At 40.1% G+C, this 18,704-nt stretch overlaps 1 protein-coding gene across 2 annotated transcripts in view; it reads right to left on the bottom strand.

The window, feature by feature from the left end:
* Nucleotides 1-18,704, bottom strand: part of DCLK1 (doublecortin like kinase 1) — a 253,897-nt gene that overhangs the window by 30,503 nt on the left and 204,690 nt on the right. For both annotated transcript variants that reach the window (XM_075709376.1, XM_075709381.1), the window contains exons 6-10: nucleotides 14,226-14,310; nucleotides 12,755-12,863; nucleotides 7,816-7,873; nucleotides 6,925-7,044; nucleotides 960-1,106 (exon numbers count right to left, since the gene is read on the bottom strand). In XM_075709376.1, coding sequence (XP_075565491.1) covers nucleotides 960-1,106; nucleotides 6,925-7,044; nucleotides 7,816-7,873; nucleotides 12,755-12,863; nucleotides 14,226-14,310 — 519 coding nt within the window. The remainder of the gene's footprint in view (nucleotides 1-959; nucleotides 1,107-6,924; nucleotides 7,045-7,815; nucleotides 7,874-12,754; nucleotides 12,864-14,225; nucleotides 14,311-18,704) is intronic.

The following is an 18,704-nucleotide window of genomic DNA, read 5'->3' as shown; positions in this document are numbered from 1 at the left end:
AGGCACCTGCCACTATAGGAACCTCAGCTATAAAAATCCTACTCCCTGGAAGTTTAGTAAGGTCTGCTTGAGTCAACTTTCCCATAAAACCTCTTCAGTGTCAAGCAGGACTAAATGCACTAAGTCATGGCAAAGAGCACGCAGCTGAGAGAACTGATATTCCAGGCATCTTAAACGTTGTTTTATGGTTGCAGAATATATGGAGAATTGGGACATCTTGGTACTGGAACATGTCAGCAAATTCAGGAAAACTCAGAGAACAGTGAGATAATCAGGAGAAATTAATTTCTCAGAAGAAATAGAACTAAGTCAGTTGGAGAACACAACTGCTGCATTCCAGAGTGTAAAATCCTCAGAAGAACTAATTGTCAGGGTATGTTTTACATTGCCTTCAGTGGACAGGGCTCATACAGGTTCAGTCAGGAAAAGGAAGATTCAGGCTATTTAGTGAAGTGTATTAATAAATAGTGCTATGGGATTATTTGGGAGATGCAGCAGGGAAAGGAAGGACTCTGAAGTCTCTTCCTGGTTCTGCCCTGACATCCTACATGATTCGGGCACAACATTTATACCCACCATGTCTGTAAAACTGAACTGCTGCTAATTACTGAGGCAGCTGCAGAAGTACAGAATGGTCTGCTGAGGATAGAACAGCTTCGTAGTTATGAGAAGCTTGAAATTATACTGCAGCTCACTGAAAGGTCACTTCTAGTGATCACTGGAACAACTCTGTTGCTGTGTCCTGGGGAACAGTCTAGACATACCAGCTGATGTTACTGTACGTTTTGTGACAGCTGTTACTCTTAGGAGAGCTTTACAATGCTAAGGTTAAAATTAAAGACCAATGACTTAAAAGACTGAAATAAACTTGGAGTGTGTGTGGAGGGAGGGAGAAGTGCAGACCTTCTCTCACACACTCCCAAGTTATCAACAATATTGAAAGCTGAATTTTCACTTACCAGTAGATTCTCCGGCTTGATATCCCTGTGGACAATGTTCAGGCTGTGAAGATATTTGATGGCACTGGCCAGATTGTAAAGCATCCCACTGGCATCCCGCTCTGTATATTTGTTGGTGGAAGTGATAGCATCAAAAAGATCTCCTCCCTGGAGTAAAATGACCATGGCATATAAGCAACACTGCTTGTGAAATGATTGAAAAATTTAGGGAAGATCAAGGAGCATCATTCATAGAGGAGGAGGAAGAGGAGGAGGAGGGAGGAGCAGTACAGTTTCTTTGCTGCTATAAACTTTGGGTACTGTGATGACATTCCCCATAACGGCAGCTGAACATATCAGTAATTCAGAACCACTTGTCATGGTTTGGTTGGTCAGCCAAGAGGCCGGAGTCTCCACTGCAAACCATTCCCACCTGCTGCTGCTTTTGTAACATGTCCAGCACTTGCCAACCTGTGTGTTCAAAGCCCCTGTTGCAAATTTCTGGAACGTCTGCATATTTGCCTGTCATGACGCCACGTACCAACCCTTGCCACTCTATTATAATGATAAACAGGCTGACATCAAATTTTTGCCCAATGTCTGACTGAACTCCAGAAAAAACGAAGAAATTTGGAGTAAAACTCAAACCAGCTACCTGTCAGGACTGCTAGTGTACTTTAAAAGTCTCCTAAAACTTTGAAAACACGGATTTTAGAAACCACCTTCTCTACACAAGATGTGAAGCTTTTGATAGTGTGATGCTTTTGAAGCTAATACCAAAGAACTTCCCAGCATGTATGTCAGACAATCATACTGGAAGACACTTAAGAATTAACACTAGTACTTCACCACAGCTACAAACACAGGTGGCAGCTTGCCCCAATTCCAGCTCACCGTGCTGTCTAAATTAGCTAAAAGCCACTGCCAGTGAAAGAAAAACAAGACGAGACAAAGAAAGACTAAAAGAAGGAAAATTAAGCGGAAATCCTCAAAGTTGCAATGATCTTCACCAGGATCTGAGGCAGCCATGACATTTGGACTGTATTTCCAGAGCTGAGCTGGCAAGTGGGAAGAAGAACATGTAAATGCTTGGAGAAAGACCAAAAGATAAGTTTAAAGACAAGATTAAGGAGGAAGCTTGACAGAGTGGAGGAAAAACCAAACATCTTTTGAGAGATACTACTCAGGGGTATTGGGCCTTTGGCCAAAATCAAAGGAGCACCATAAAGGAAACACAGACCAACAGAAAAAAAAAAGAGGAGGGAAATGATAATTCTGCAAAACCAATGCAAAAAAATCAAAACCTCAAGGGAAAAAATATATCACAGGATTTTAAAGAAAAAGTAGGTATTTTCTGAAGGCAACAGAGGAGTCCCAGCTTTGCCAACTCATGATTTTATCAACAGCCTCAAGTTATTTGGTGGGCTTTTTTAAGGCTCAGCTCCAGAGTAAACACTGTTTTCAGTAAAAGAAAGGAGGAGGGGGAAGAATAAAAAAAAAAAAATTTCCAGGAATCATGGCTACAAAGAAAGAGGTAGGAAAAGACAACCACCAAAGACTCAAACCTAAGAAAACAGACATTACTTGTTAAAAAAACCCAAACAAACTATTCAAAATTTTGCATTGTTGAGGTGCAGCTGAAGTCTGCCAGGGCAGGTTTATACCCACTGTAGATGCAAAACCCCAGCTTCGGAAACTGCTTGCAGCCAACCATTGTCAAACCTGGACCACATCAAAACCTCTTGCTCTGGCCGGTGACTGATCAAGATACATCAAGATACACAGTGTCAAGGAAAAGGAGGAAGAAAAGGCCAAACTAAACCAGATAGAGGATTAGAGAGAAAGGCCAAATATTTGGCAAAAGTACAATACCATGTACTTCATGGCATTAACTGATCCCTACGTATTAGATATCAGCATGTGGCAAAATATGTGGGATAAATAATCTATCTTCCCTAAGCTCCTTCCTGTGAAGCCCCTGTACCAGCGGCTTTTTAACATGAGGTAGTGGATTAGACAGATCTTTGGTCTTATCTAATATGTTCCAGATGCTCAGGAGAAGTGCCAATAACATCAGCAAAGGATTTGCCTCCAAACAAAGAAAACAGCCCGAGCTGAGATGTGAGGGGCAAGAAAGAAAGAAGCTGAACCTTAAAAAGAGAAGGGAATATTTTGGCCTAAAGTCAGAAGAAAAAGAACAAATGTTCATGCGCAAGAGAAACCTAAAGTGAGAAAAATATAGAGGCTGCAGAGCACATTAACAGACGGTCAAGCCAATCTGAGGCAGAATCATTTTCTCCAGTTAAGCAGCCTACTTTACTCAGTCAGGTTTCTTACCAGGTGGCCTGGTAAGAGAAGAGAGCATATATTTATTCTGTGGGATTCTCTGCTGTTAAAAGAGAGGTGATGCCCTGCAAAGAGTTAACAGAGCTGACAGCTATATCAAGGCAGAATTGTTTTCAGACTTCCCTTTCCCTGAAGAGCACTTTAACCTGCAAGGTTCTGCTTAGCCGATTCACACAGCAGGTCACTATCATTTATTCAGGCACAAGGGGTGAGTTCAGGATGACATTTCAGTCTTAAATCCCGTGTTCTGGAGTGAAATGGGACCAGTAACATCTGAATGCAGTTTTTATCATCTGTGCACATGAGGAAGTATACTTGGAAGTACAGTAACCAATTATTTATTTATTACCTTGTTATGTAAATGATATAATCTCTCTTTTCTTCTGCAAAAGTGAAATCATATCCTGGAGCAGTAAAGGAAACTCTGCAATAAATCTTGCTTGTTAAATTGGCCAAACCCCTGTTAGGTTTGAATAACAATTTTGTTTCGCTGTGTTAAAAGGCAACGTGCCAGAAACCAGGTCCTTGCTTCCTTTTACAAGCACCACTTGCAATGTGTTTATATTTGTATTTATGAAGTGCTTTTTCTTACACTTTACAAAGCAATGAATGGCCTATCTGCCATGAGGTGAGGGCAGTATTTGCAGCAGCCACTTATGTCAAACATGTTACTGCCAATTAATGCAGGGTGGTATTAACTGAAACCGTGCTCTGTAGTATCAAGCCTTTTCTCCTTGAATTTCTTTCCTGTCTCTGAGTTTGATTTAAAGTCAGGTCTTCAAAAGTCAGTCAATAACAGATGGTTAATCAATTCTAACAGTGCACGCTATGAAATGTAACAGTCAGCAATTGGTGAATTAACAATTAATGTCTTTCCAGAAATACCTTCCCTGGTGCCCACAGAGTATAACAAGGCATTTTTTCCAATTAAATATTAAGGAATAGATGTTTGTTTCAAAGAACCAAAGTTAACTTCCCACGATCAGGATATTTCTTCTAAATTTCTTCTATTATTCCACTTAAAAGTAAAGAACATTAAAAACAGTGCTCTCTAGGATATCTGAACTACAGAGATGTCTATAAAGCCCTTCTATAGCATAACTAAAAGCATAAATATCTTAGTATGTGCAGCAATCCTGAAGAGTAAAGAAGAAAGAGTGCAAGAAAAGAGATTTTCTCCAGAAAGTGAATATAATGGATGGTTTTCTTTATATGCATTTTTTAGGCTAGTTATTTTGTAAGAGTCGTCGGTCCCCTCCTCTCTTATTTAGCTGAGTAGGACTTTGATTAAAAATCCACTGGAGACTACAGTTTGAACATTTTTCAAGCATGAATAGCACAGCAGGTTGCACCCATAAAACCAGCTATGCGCTTACATCTTGGCGTGTTAGACAAGGCACAGCTTTTACTTCTTAGCACATCTCATGGGGCCAAGATGAAGGATTTATCAATGCAGGCTGAAGCTGTGGCTACATTAGATTACAACGCTGTGCAAGAGTATTTAGGTTACCTTTGAACAAGCTCTCCTGGACACCGGGAAAAACCTACAGTAGCACAGATCTCAGAGTGAGCTCACTTATCGTGGAAAAGAGCAGTAATTATGATTAAAATAGTGTTAGATGGCTAATGGCATCTGATCTGAAGCTGTGCTACTTCACATTGCGCTCCTGAGTGCGAGAGAGGGCTGTGACTGTGAAGAAGGTGGGGAAATTCTTCTGGGACTGGTTACACAGAGGGATTCGTGGCATGGAAGAGTGCCAGTATTTTGCTTTTTTCTTAGGATTTAACCTCTCCAGCAGAGACAAAGTGGGGATGCTGGGTACCCTGTCAGCTCCTTGCCACCAGCATGTCCCAGTGTGCTTCCTCAGAGCTTGGAGGTGGTGGACAGTAGGGTCAGTGGGACCATAAGCTCCTTAGCAACATTCAAGCCAAGTAGGGCATCTGGCAGGCTCAAACCTAAGAGGACAATGTTGCCATCTCCTAAGCTGTGGGGCATGGCCTGAGCTTCTGATGGATAACAACGCTGTCCCAGCCTGCCACAAGGACAGGGAAAATCTGTGGCCATCCACCCATGGGCCACACTTGACAGCCTCCCAGCTCTGCACTGGGAACATGGCTTGTGTCACCTCTGCTGCCACAGAGCACAGATAATGGAACAAAACAAAAAACTTTTCATTCTCCTTACGTTCGTATTCCAGCCCAGAGATTGAGAAGTTCTGTAAGAAACACTTGGACCTGGGATCATCCTATTTAACATCTCAGTGAGGTGGCTACATTAAGAGCATTTCCTAATCTCCACCTACAACCAGAGCAAAGCAGATAACAATCCTGCTTGCCAAGATTGCTTTCTCTCACAACTTCTTGTGGTGCCTGTTTCCAACCATGGACACAGAGGATGTCTACCAACGGTGACCACACTTTTAATTTAAACGGAAGTGATCTGGCTGCCAGGGTTCAGACTGATTTGCTCACAAGTGTTGAGCGTGCACATACAACAGGGCTGCACACAAACGCTGCTGCTGCACAGCTTTATTGCAATCTTTATCCTTAAACACTTAAAACTGTGGAGTTCCCAGGTGTAGGCACGATAGGCTGCCCCAGGAGAATGGGCTGATCAAGACACAGAAATGGAGGTGGCTTCTGGAAAGATCTCCTTCCCACAGAATAGTTGAGGAAAGAAGGAGAATTGCTAATCCTGTTAGTGAACGTGAAAAACAGGTGTATTCTGTTAAAGTAAGTATGAAGGACAAGATGTCCTCAGTGTTTTTCTGTCCTAATTTGTACAATTTACTCAAATGTATTTTTACCACCTTTTATGCACAGTGACATACTTGTGTATTAGTACCAGAACCGAGAGCTAAATTCATACTTCTCACACTGCACCGTTGACAGTATGGGGGCAAGGGATGACCTGGTCTGAGTTTCACAATCCAGTTTGAATATGTAATTCCACCAGTGAGTGACATAAATGCATGAGATCTGGAAGTTACTATGAAGAAATAAATAGGATCCCAAATATAAAATACTGCATTCGCAAACTTACTTTTCAGAATAGAACCGTGCTTTAAATTACAGGTTTTTCTCTTTCACTTCCCCCTCCTCCAGCTTAAATTTAGATTATTATCAAAGAGGCAAGCTTGACAATGTGTTAATATAAATCAGTAGAGAAAAAAGACAGGTAATATGTTTAAATTTAACATAAACTAATAAAATTTAATTAAACTCTATTTTATCAAAGAATATTGAATTTTGAAGGCTGGTATTTACAGCTATTTGGACTGGGTATATTTTCAATTCACCTCAAAGCAGATGCGTTTCTTGAAGATAAAACTTTTTAAAAAGACTTCTTTTGGGGGAGCAAATAAAACTGGTGATCTCCAAAGTACTGCCCACAGAGCGCTTCTGAGTGTGGCTTACAGAAAGTTAGACAAATATTTGAAATATTTGAAAGCTATAAAAAAAAATCTGACAGTGAATTACACATCTTTCAGTAGGGTTCTGCACAAGACTACCTTCAGTGACCCCTTCCATTCTAAATTATTCTGTGATTCCATGATTTTTAGTACGCTTTAGTACCAATGAGATCTCTCAGTGTGGTTGAAACAATTCTTAATTAGCAGCTTGTCTCCAAAATACTCACCTTTACAAGCTCCATGACAAGGTACAACTCAGTTGGCATGTCCATCTCCTCAATCAGAAGTACAATATTGGGATGCTTGACTCGTCTTAAAATAGATACCTCGTTCTGGATCATGTGTTCCTGCCACACAAAAGAAATCTTTAATGACTACGGGTCAGTGGGAAAAACTTTCACCTCCATTGTACAGTGGAAAATGCAGAAGGAATTGGGACCTGCATGGATTCTTCAGGGTTTTTTAAAAAGGTAACAGATGTTGCCTCCAGCAATATGGAAGGAACACATCTAGAAACAACATCAGTGTGATAACTGAAAGAAGAACAGAGAGTAGAACACAGAAAAACAAATGGAGGAAAAGACACGTTTCTGATGTAGACAAAAGTTAAATATGGAAGCTTCTAAAATTTTTTCTCCAATGCAGAATGCTTCCATTTAAAAATATGATAGCATCTTCTCAGAGAAGCTTTTGTTATAGATTTCAAAAGCTAACAGAAATTCACTTACTATAAAATTGACATCAATTTGATTAACTTTGCATAATGTTTAGACATAGTGACCAGTGTTGTTATAATTATTAGTATTATTTTTCTGTTTCCTATAACAGCTGGGATTCTGAAAGCCAGAGGACATAACTACAGGGGTAAAGAGCAAGGGGAGCGAGTGTACCCACCCACAACCAACCAACTGGAGAATCAACACACGCATCTAGAAAGGCACATTGCATACATGGATACTCCAAGGGTCTCCAGAGGGCAGGCAAAGGCTTCAACCAAAAAGATTCTAACACTTGCCAGGAAGAAGACAAATACCAACAGCTTCCCAAAGTGATCTCTCACAAAATGTTTCTTGAAAAAAACCCTGTCTTTTGGTCTCGTTTGATTTTTTTATACTTACTTTTCCTCTACATTTACTTTTTTTGATTATTTTCAGAGCATATTCTCTACCAGTTGATCTGACGAAAGAGAAAAGAAAAAATTGTATGTTCAATCACATTGAATATTTTTCTCAGTCAAGTTTATATTTGTCATTTGAGCACAGTAGGTCTGGGCAAGAATTCTATTCAAGTATTTGTTTTGTCAAGAAATGAAGCTTGGATCTGTCTGGAATTGTGAGCTTGAGCCAAATTTATTGAATACGTGTGCCCGAGAAAAAAGCATTAAGCATTGTTTTAAAAAATGAAGACATTTCAATGTTTTTGAAACAAAGTCACTTGATTTTTTCATTTTGTAGTGGTATTTGTTATTTCCTCTGCAGTTTTATATAAAAATATTATATAGTATTTACAGATCCAAATCTTCTCAAAAGCAAAGTTTTCATTTTTATTAAACAAAAAAATACAAGCCATGGAAAACACATTTATTTTTCTACTTAAAATGAAGAGTCATTTGTTTTATCTTAGCACTTGCAACTGCTAAGATAAACATGTCAGTCCTTGGAACAATGTTTTATGTATTCAGTAAGTCTATGATACCTAGCAGAGTTAAATACGGTATTTATGGCACAGAACATGAAAGGTTCTGGAGACAATAAGAAATTATAGAGAATTAGTTCAGGATGAGAACACGTTTCCTTTTAGGTGGTTTTTTTTTGGAAACCATGTAATATTTATCATGACCACATACATAAATATTTATTATATAGAATGCTAACATAGAAAACTAGGCTTGTAGACAAGTTCACAAATCAACTTCTATTTCTTAACCAAGTTACAAAAACAAAAGATGGCTGTACGGACGATACCAAGAAGCTCTGTTCCCAAGCTCTAGTTTCACTATAAGCTTAAATGAAGAATGGATAATGTAAGAAAAAGCTCTTACTGAAATGCTTTAATTTTGTCATAAAAATCTAAAAAGTTTATAAAAGTCAAATACATTGCCCTTAGGCATATGTTTTGTTAAAAAATAAAGAAAAAAAATAACCTCTCAAGCATATGGGGTGATTTTTTTTTCATTCTTCATATAGCAAAACATAGTTAAATTGATACATTAAATTGATACATAATAAGTTAAATAGAGACATGAACGTGCCTAAAAGTGTGCACAATCTGTCAAGTAGGACATGCAAAGTGAGTCATAAACTGAAAGCACTTCATTAGGAAAACGACTGGGCATTTTCATTGCCATATTTAAGCATGGAGACTTCCATTGGCAATGATGTACCACCAGGTATTAATTTAAGGGAAAATGGGGACTTCAGTAAAAAGAAAAAAAAAAACCCCAAAATATTCATTCTGCTGAGTTCCCAGGTCAGCAGGGAGCAAAGACAGTCTGTATTAAGACATCAATTAAAAGACTGTGCAAAGAAATCACACTGGATGATGACATTTATGACTTGGAAAAAAAGTACAGCATGGCTGTTCAAGACTTAAAGAAAAATTAAAAACTTCTCATATTTGTACTCCCCCACAAAGGCGTTTAAATGCTACAGCCCCCAGAAATGGGCGGTGCTCCACATGGGGTGCCCCTTCCCAGTGCTGCTCTTTGGTGCAAGCTCAGTGAGGGGACTGGCAGAGATATGAACACTATTTTTGGGGAATGGAAGGAGGAGGTAGGAGAAGGAATATTGGAAATTAAGATATCTGGGGTTCAAACTCAGACAAAATATGCCCTCTTTCAATAGGAGTCTCTTTCAAGCTGCTTGGTTGCCCTAGGAATGCTTCCTTTCTGTCATGAGAAAGGAAATTGATGGTTTTTGTTGGCCATGGGAGACTCCATGTACTCCAAAACACCAGGAAATCTGAGCTAGTGAGGAAATGTCAGAATTTGGAAGTATCTGAAAGTTAAAAATGAACACATATAAAAACACCGCAGGACAAATTGTGCATACGATTGAGCAGATACGTAACGAGCAGATGACAACTCTGACTGCTCTTTGTTTTGGTAAAAAGAAAATTAAAGCTAAGATAATGCAAATCCTTTCCCCTAAAAAGCTGCAGAACCGCAGGCTGTCAGCAGCGCTGCAACTTACACACCCGCCAAAAAATACGCACAGCCATGCCAGAAACTCACAGTGAATGGGCATATCACCTCTCACCTGTCATTCAACCCAAACAATAAAAAGGTGCCACACGAAGTAGGAAACACGTTACGGCTGGATAAAGGTCTGGACCCACAGCACTAATGCAGGGCACTCAGTTAGACCTCTCGTTCATAACGGGGCTCCGTGCCACGCTCCCTGGCTGGCTTAACCTTTTGCAAAGTTCACAGAGACTTCCATTGCACTGGAGGCAAAAATCTCGCTTCATTTTTGTGTGTGCATTAAATGTAGCGCGTATGTGTGTGTGTGTGTGTGTTCACAGACGCACAGAATGGGATTCAGAAGTCCCCAAGTGAAAATTTTGAAGACGGTTTTTGGTTTCTATTTGGACTGTTCATTGTCAGAGGAAAATGCCTGTGAACGCATCTGAAGCATCAGAGTGGCTAACCAGTACACACAGGCTGGTCTCCACTGCTATGGAGAAGAAGTATCCGTGCAACCAGTGAAGATGTGTAACAAGACCCATTCCTACTTGCTTAACACCTCATGGCGCTATTTCTTTGAAGTCTAATGCACACAGGAATTGTACATCAGAAGAAAGAGGAAAACTCCTCTGTCCCAAGTATCACCCCATCAATTCGGCTCTGCAAATGATGGACATATCAGACTTTGAAGTGAGGTGTTTTCTGCTTGGAAAGACTGTGAAGAATGTTTTTGAAGGGGTTTACATGTACTGGCTTTAATTTACCCTTTGAGCCTTTAATTTCTCCTTCCACACTTGTGATGGCAACCGTATACTGCTTTAGAAGTGGAAGCTAACAGAAATAATTCTACTTTAATTTTCAAGCTCTCCCAAAATAGTAACTCTCTGATATAAATGGGATCTATGGAATGGTATGACTCAGAGACCATAAGAGTAGGTATCTGGGAATACCCGAGTAATCATGCTATTCACTAGATACATCGTGTTATCAGATACTTCTGGGACCAGGAGGATAGACAAGAGGACAGGAAACAGTTTTCATTTAAGCTCTCGAGGATATTGTGATCAGTATTATTTTTAGGTGTGGTGGGACCCACATTTAATTTCGTTCGTGTCTTTTCTCTCAGCTTGAGAAACAGTTGTAAAATGCACACTAGCACATTTGAACTGTCTCCCAGCACAACTGGCATTTTCAGCCGAATGACAGTGTACCAAAACCTCAACCTTTTTTTATTTTGCTTTGTAATCTGTTTCTCTCAGTCACTACTCACTTTACTTCTAGCTTGCCTTTTTCTCTTTTCTTAATTACATGTTTTCACCCACGTTTTTCATCAGTTGTGCCCCCTCCATCAGGTTTTACAGTGCTTTCTTGTTTTCATATTGTTTTGCTTTGCTTCCTTTGGGTTTCCATATTCCCCAGTTTAGTGTTCAGACCCTGGGGTTTGATCTGAACAGCTATCGCCCTCCGGATGACCAGCTCCACCATGAACTCACTCTGACAGAGCTCTAAATGTCTCACAAGAGCTTTGGCCAAGTCCCACAAGCGCACTGTCAGCTGATACAAAATCCACTCTTCCCCCTTTCCCCAACAGCTGTCTTCATGGTCTCCGACTTGCCAGACTCTTTCAGATGCAGAGTGGGACCTGTCTTTTTCCAAAGAGACTCTGGTTTAAAACCAGCCAAGCTAATTCATCATCATCTGCCAGGAGATCTAATCTTGACTTACTCTCTAGGGTTAATATCACATTCTTACAGGCTAAAGGGCAAAAGTTCTTCCTTTGAGCCCAAAGGTGAGGTTACACTCATCTGTAAGAGTCCCCTCTCTAGGATACAGTAATAGGGGATGTAAAACTTCACTCGCGGAATTTTGTTATCAGACCCTGACATCTCTATTGTTCTTTCTTTTGGACATCTCTTGCTCTGGCAGTTTTTTGCCTTCTCTGCACTGCTACTATCTAACATGAGAAATTTCACAATCATTTCACATAGAGGTACCTTCTGTCTATTTTACCCCATATTCTCCTAGTTTTAACACCACCACCAAAAGGCACCTGAGTCCTGCTCAGAGCATTTCTGTCTTTGTTCCCTATTTTTTACACTCTTAACGTTGGGTAGAGCCTGTTCAAACCTGGTTCATGATCTGCTTGACCAGATTTAGAAAGCGACACCTGAGCTAGTCAACCAGGACACTTTCAGCAACACTGACATTTTAGGTGACTTGTGACTTCTCTAACCTGGAGTGGATGTCTAAAATCAGCCTTTAAGGGTGACTGTTCTCACCAGCACAGAAGAAGTTAGATTTTGATGTCTGCAGTGCAGGCTCCTAAAGTTGGATGGAGCTCATACAATGGCATAAAGCAGGCAAGCAGGAGATAGATGCCAATTTAATTAAAGATAAACACGGAAGAGGTTACTCCACAGCATCAGATGGCAGAATAGAGGGATCCAAAGTCAGCTCCTTGTGCTGACCACCACCACTACACTGTACACACAAAACTTCCTGACATCTTTACGGAATGCTCCTACATGTGAAATGTTTCATCGGTCTAATGTAAAGGGAGAGTGGCAAGACCGTACTGCAAGAAAAGATGTTATTTCAGTGCAACAAGAAAGATTTAACACAAAGAACTGGTACAATCGCGCGGAGTGGAGCAGGAAAAAAAAAACATATAAAACCCACAAAGAATTAAATTCATAGACTGTCCCTTGGACTCACTCTTTTTTTCATATGAGAGGGCATTAGTCTAGTTTTTTGATCTGGCATTGGGACATTACCTTATTACCTGTCCTATATTCTACAAATAAGGACATGATCTAGAAAAAACATGACATTAATGATTATTTTTACAGGAATAAGCATATTATCCTCCTCACCTTTCTATACACTCCTTCACAATAGCAAAATTTCCATCTCCTATAGTCCTTCCAACTTTATATCGCTCTGCTATCGATGCTGGAACCTGGAAACCTTCCTCCAACACTTCTGAAAGAATCATTAGTACATTTTTATTGTTAGTGAAGGAAACACAGATGTTGCACATAACATGCATTTTAAGTCTATGGTTTAGGAGCCTGGAAACGATTCAGAGTCAGTATCTCACTTACTGTACAGTGAAACCATGCTGCTGACATTGTATATACTCAACAGGTTTCACACAGATACAATAATGAAAAATAAGACTTCTGGGGCTCAAACATACCACCATTCGAGTGTTACATAGTTTACCATTCCTATTGCAATATGCCCCCAGGACAAAACCAAAATTGTATTTTTTTAATTATGAAAAGGCCTCTGTGATCTGCACAAGCACAGACCAGCCTCCAAAAAGGGTTGGAACTCCTTGACACAGCATGATTAAATATATGTACCAAAGAAGTCCAACACTCAAGCACTTATTTTATTACATCCTGTAAACTGAGACATCCATAAAACTCCTCATGTGCTAAGTGCTAGTTCTCCCCCTCCCCCAATATTAAATATTTAGTTTTTAAACAAATGTTCTCAATAATACTACCTCGCATGCAACCTGGGCACCAGATGTTTAGGTAAAATTGCATTACACAGTGTCTAAACATAAGAAAAGTTTGTAGTTTCATGTGTTCTAGTGCTCATTCATGTACCATTATTTTTAAATGTATCTGAAATAGCGTGTTACAAATACCTAACATGCCTCTAAAAGCTGACTGTAAACTGCAGCTGATACAAACTACTATATAAATACTGTAACGTAAAAAAAATGCCTCTCAAAAATGTGACTTGAATTTACACTCTGTAAGGCAGCGCTTTTAACTGTATCTTTATCTGTCCTTTGTTCCAGTTTAGTATTAGAAGTGAAATGTTCTGATACAAGGAGGCTGGGGTTTGCTGAATTCACAGGCAGCATGAAGAGTTACTGTCAGACGTGAGCATACACGCACACTTGCATATATGTGCATGTGAACTGGCAGTATTGGAGCAGACACTATCCCTCAGCCAACTTGCTCAAAGCCTTAGTACGGGGTGAAACTAATCATTTCTGGGTAAAGACCCAGGACTGCAGCATGTTCTTTAGTACCATGCCAGAAGAAACAAAAAATTAGTGAAATAATAGAGCCGGCACTGAGTCACCTGCGGAACTAATATCTAGAGTACCCTGCAACTAAACCACCTCTGAATAAGGATGTCCCGCTCAAATCTGATCCGGAGCGAACCTAACTGGTTTGCTAAGACTGACAAGCTTCCTCGTGGAGAGTCATCCAGCCCGCAATGCTCCCACCTTCTCCGGCAGGAAGAATGACTCATTTCCTACACAGCTGCTGTTATCACTACATTGACTGCTTTGAAATGTCAGCCTTCAAATGTTACCTTCTGCAGGTCCATCATTTTCATCCATAGAGCTGCAAACTTTGGTGGATGCTAATGAGGTAGAGGAGCCACTGTGTTGGGAGCTCTGGAAATGGAGAGACACAAATGAAAACAGATGATTTTTAAGGAGCACGAGTACCCGCAGCATGTTCCTGCTGGACACACGTCCCGGAGAGGCTTCAGTGTTCCCTATGTAAAGTATCAATTCACTTCGGTGGAGGGATATGTGGATGCTTGGGAAGAGCCCAATTTTTCTACTGAAATTACACTTTCGGTACACCCGCGTACATGGAGACATCCCTGACCCATCATGTGCAGCAATGTGCAGCAATGCTTTTATGTATGGTCCGCTAGTTTCTCCCTATTCCAGGCACATTTGGGCAGGGAAAACTGAGGAGCTGTATGCCCTCTGCAGGCAGGAGACTGCTTTCTCAGCGACACCGTTAACCCAGCAGGCACTAGAAGCATGAATGTCTGTTTTGACTGAAGTTGGCTTTGTAATGGGCAGAATTCCTCACTTTTGCAAACCTCCCTCTGGTGAAATCCACCCCACTTGTGTTCTAGAAGGAGGAAATCATTATGGTAATGTATGGAGAAAAAAAAAAAAAGCCAGGGTGAATAACATCTGCTTTTTTGGAAAAGCATTTGGTTGGATATAGCTCACTTGAGGCATGAGTCTGTACCTCCGTTTTAAGTACTTGTACAGCGAGTGTCTATGTTTGCCTATACAGTTAATGGCGGGAGGACGATATCTCTATAGTCTCTAGAAGGAGACTCGTAGCCACCCAGCTTGGATGCCAAAAGTACAGCAGACAGGATCTCATCAGGGAAGCCTTCCAAAGCACCTATCGATGTCTATCAGTTACGTATGGACTCTAGGCATGTACTTTAGGAAGACTGCTTCATCACGCATCTAGATGGATGAAACTACACAGACATAAGAGATGGACTGGGTTTCACCCCAAACTTTTATCCCAATGTGCGTAACGATTATACAAACATATCTTCAGGATTCTCCCATCTTCAAAGGAAACCAGAGGAAGCTACAAATGTAACAGTGGCCCTTTAAACTTACAGCAAAACCGAGCATTTCCTCAGGTCCTTGTGTTGCAACTAAGTTGAGAAGTATTCAGAGGATTTCCAAAACTAAAACTTTGTCGGGTTCACACAGTCCACGTGCTGAAAGGTTACAAAGTGCTGCAGTATTTAATTACCTCCTTCAATCTATATATTACAGAAATTGCAGGCTGTACTGCATGTAACTAACACTATCAGTTCCTTATCTGTGCTTGCAAGGTATCTTAGATGCCCACAATCAGGGTGCCAATCCACTTTACAAATTTAATACAGCTTCTTTGGAATGATCCCTCTCCTCTCCCACTGCAAAGCACAGCTGACGACTGGAGCAAGAACAACTAACGATGCAGCACTTGGGACTTTTGCAGAGTACGGAGCCAGGCAGAAGGCTGTCAGCAGAGTTAAAAGCTGGCCAGTATGCTGACTTCATTTGAACAGACTAACTTTTAATTTCTCCCACAATAGATTAAGGTCAGATGATTTAGACAAAGGCTGAACTTGGCCTATTTTTCACTAAATAATCCTGAGAGCTTGCACATCCTGTCTACCAAGAGATTCTTTGCCCCTTTTTTTCTTTTAATCAACCCCAGCTCATTCTTTTCATCCGTCCAAGCATTTCTTCCGAGCGTTGACCGGAATTAAAAATTGCATTAATCAGTTTTTGGACTACTTTTGCTGCCTCTTGACAACAGAATTGAGCACTGACTGATTTTATGCAGTTTGCTAAGGTATTGCTGCCCTTGTTTCATGATTAGGATGTGTTTATGTATGTGCTATTCCTGTGCTAAACTCTGTGGGATGTCTCAGTAAAAACTTACCTCTGGTTCATTTTTGAACAAATGAGCAGATGAGGATCAAGGTAACGGGAAAATGCTAGGAGTTCTCATGCCTGGAGAAGTCACTCTCAAAGCCTATTTTTATACACATGTAATGAGAGAATTGTTTCCTTTACACTCCTGCTAGTAAAATAAGCAGAAAAACATGTTTTCTCTACTCATTCTGCTGTGTCTGTTTGTTTTCCTAGACCAGGCATCCAATTTCTTACTTCTTTTCCCACTCCACAGTATTTTCTTAAAGGAATTACAATTTAAATATGTTTAATATTTGTTACATATACAATCAGGAATTAATCTTTACAACATTTAAGGGGTACAATACAAAAAGGTTAGTGCTAGATTTTCAATAGATTATCAAGCAACTACTTTATTCAGTTTTTTTGCGTTTTAAATAGTGAGGTCACACTTTTCAGCAGATGTTAGTTCACGACTGCTGACTACACACTGCTGCAGCTTTAGCAGTCTGACGGTCTCTTCACCGTTGGAGTCTCGCACCCATTGTTCTCATTTGTGAGAATGGGAGACGTGAAAATCAAGACCTAACTCGGTGGCCACATCTTCTCAGAATGGGTGCCTGGAGAGACTCAAATTTCTGTTTGGGAACCAAATTTCTCGAGGACCCTCAAGACGAGGTTTAGCTGAGAACTGCAACTGCTCAGTCCTTCCAAAACTAGACTCCTTCGAGGGCCTGTTTCAGCAAAGCGCTTCAGCAAGTGCTTCGCTTTAAATACAAATAGTCTTAATAGCCTACACATGACTGAAATTAAATTCACTCCTAAATATCTGTCTTCGGTATAGCTCCCTAAATATGTATTTAGCCTAGGTTTAGTTAAACAAACTGACAGAAAGTGGCCCATTGAAAATTTAAAGGAAATAAAACATCAATATGAGAACAATTTTTTAAGTGCCCCTATTTCTTTTCTTATTGGCACTACATAAGGATGGGAAGGCTAAGATGGTATTCATAACTGAAGAAGAACTAAAGGGATGCATTGTTAGCATATACTGCACCACAGGTCTGCAAACAAAGCATACAGCCCCTTCAGTGAGATCTGCGTGTGAAGCACCAGCGTGTGAGCAGAAGCAGAGCTCACCAGTGACAAGGAAACAGTAGCTAAGAAGACATTTGCTGAAAATACACCCTGAGATTTTTAAAACTTTAAAATTTTTAAACAAATTGAAAAATATGAAGAAAACACATAGTTTTCATTACCTTTGCTGAACCCCTCCTATTAAAACAACAGATTAAAAAGAAATCAGGAACTGTACATTTGCATATATTCACCAAATCTGCTGACGGACCCCCTTTCACAATTAAAGAGACGTTACTAGGTAAACACGACACAAATCTTTTCATCTTTATTCAGTCCTCTGGAACAACACGCAGGCATTTATTTATTTATCTTTACTTCAGCTAGAAGGACATTCTGTTTATTTAGACTTCAATTAGCTCGTTGTTCTCACAAGCCGAAAGCCCTCCGGGTCCAGCAATCCTTGTGGGTCTCGGTGTTCCTTCCAGTTGGCTTGCCAATCGTGAGGCAGTCTGTCGTGCACACTGTTGCTCTCACAGCTGTGGACCCCATCAGGGATATTGCAGATGGGAGGGGAGGGGGGGGGGGAACAAACTCTAAGCAAGAGTACAATCTCTTCAACACACAGACCTTAATGCAATTAGCTGTTTTAATTTTAAGAGATGCTGAGGTGCTTGAAATGTCATCACTTTTACACAGATTTAAAGGGGTCCGGTCGCACAGGTTGGCAGCACATGGCCATTTTTATGGCACACCTCCATAAAAGCAATGGCATAAAAAAATCAGGTCTTTGGTGTAAGGATTTCAGATCCTATTCAGGTTTATATAACAGATGGCCAGCACACCACACATCTCATTGATGTGAATGGAAACATTAGCGCTACAGAGTTTCATCCGTGTCTCACTGGGAGATTTATTTAGCAACTGTTTCGTAAATAGTTTGTATCTCAGTGGAAATTGTGCTAAATCCATGAAAAAAGGCAGTAAAATAAATATTACTGTAATTTCTCTCTCCCCATACTCACCTTTGTACTAAATTAATCTTAAAATCTCACTCCAGCTAAACAGCAGGAATTATTCTTGTGGACTACCAGTATCAGCAGTTATGAAAAGAAACTTAAACAAGTAAGACTAGGAAGTTTGTTAATGCAACTCAGATTCCTGAATCTTAAACCCCAAACACTGCATTATATTTTCCAAACCTCTCAAAATCTTTATTAGTGCATATGGAGTCTACAAAGTCTCTCAACAATAGATTCCTTTGTATTTTCCTAGCAAGAAGGAAGCATCTGGATGAAATGTGAGTAACAGAAATGCACACAGGTGTAATGCTAAGTTTGGATCTCATGCAGAGTTCTGCTCTTTTAGAAATGGGCTTAATGAAGCAAAGGTTAAAATTAGTAAACAAAGTGTAAATTCAGGAAGGAGGCTTCAGGATAAGGGAATTATTAATGTCTTTAAATGATGCCTCCTACAAGTTTCCCTATTCCAAAGAATTCTACAGAATTTAAAAAACATACAAAAAGCTATGTGTG

The sequence above is a fragment of the Pelecanus crispus genome, chromosome 1, assembly GCF_030463565.1.
Source record: "Pelecanus crispus isolate bPelCri1 chromosome 1, bPelCri1.pri, whole genome shotgun sequence".
Taxonomy (NCBI): Eukaryota; Metazoa; Chordata; class Aves; order Pelecaniformes; family Pelecanidae; genus Pelecanus; species Pelecanus crispus.
Note: the sequence above shows the minus strand (reverse complement) of the source record. Positions and strands in the feature narration are given on the sequence as shown.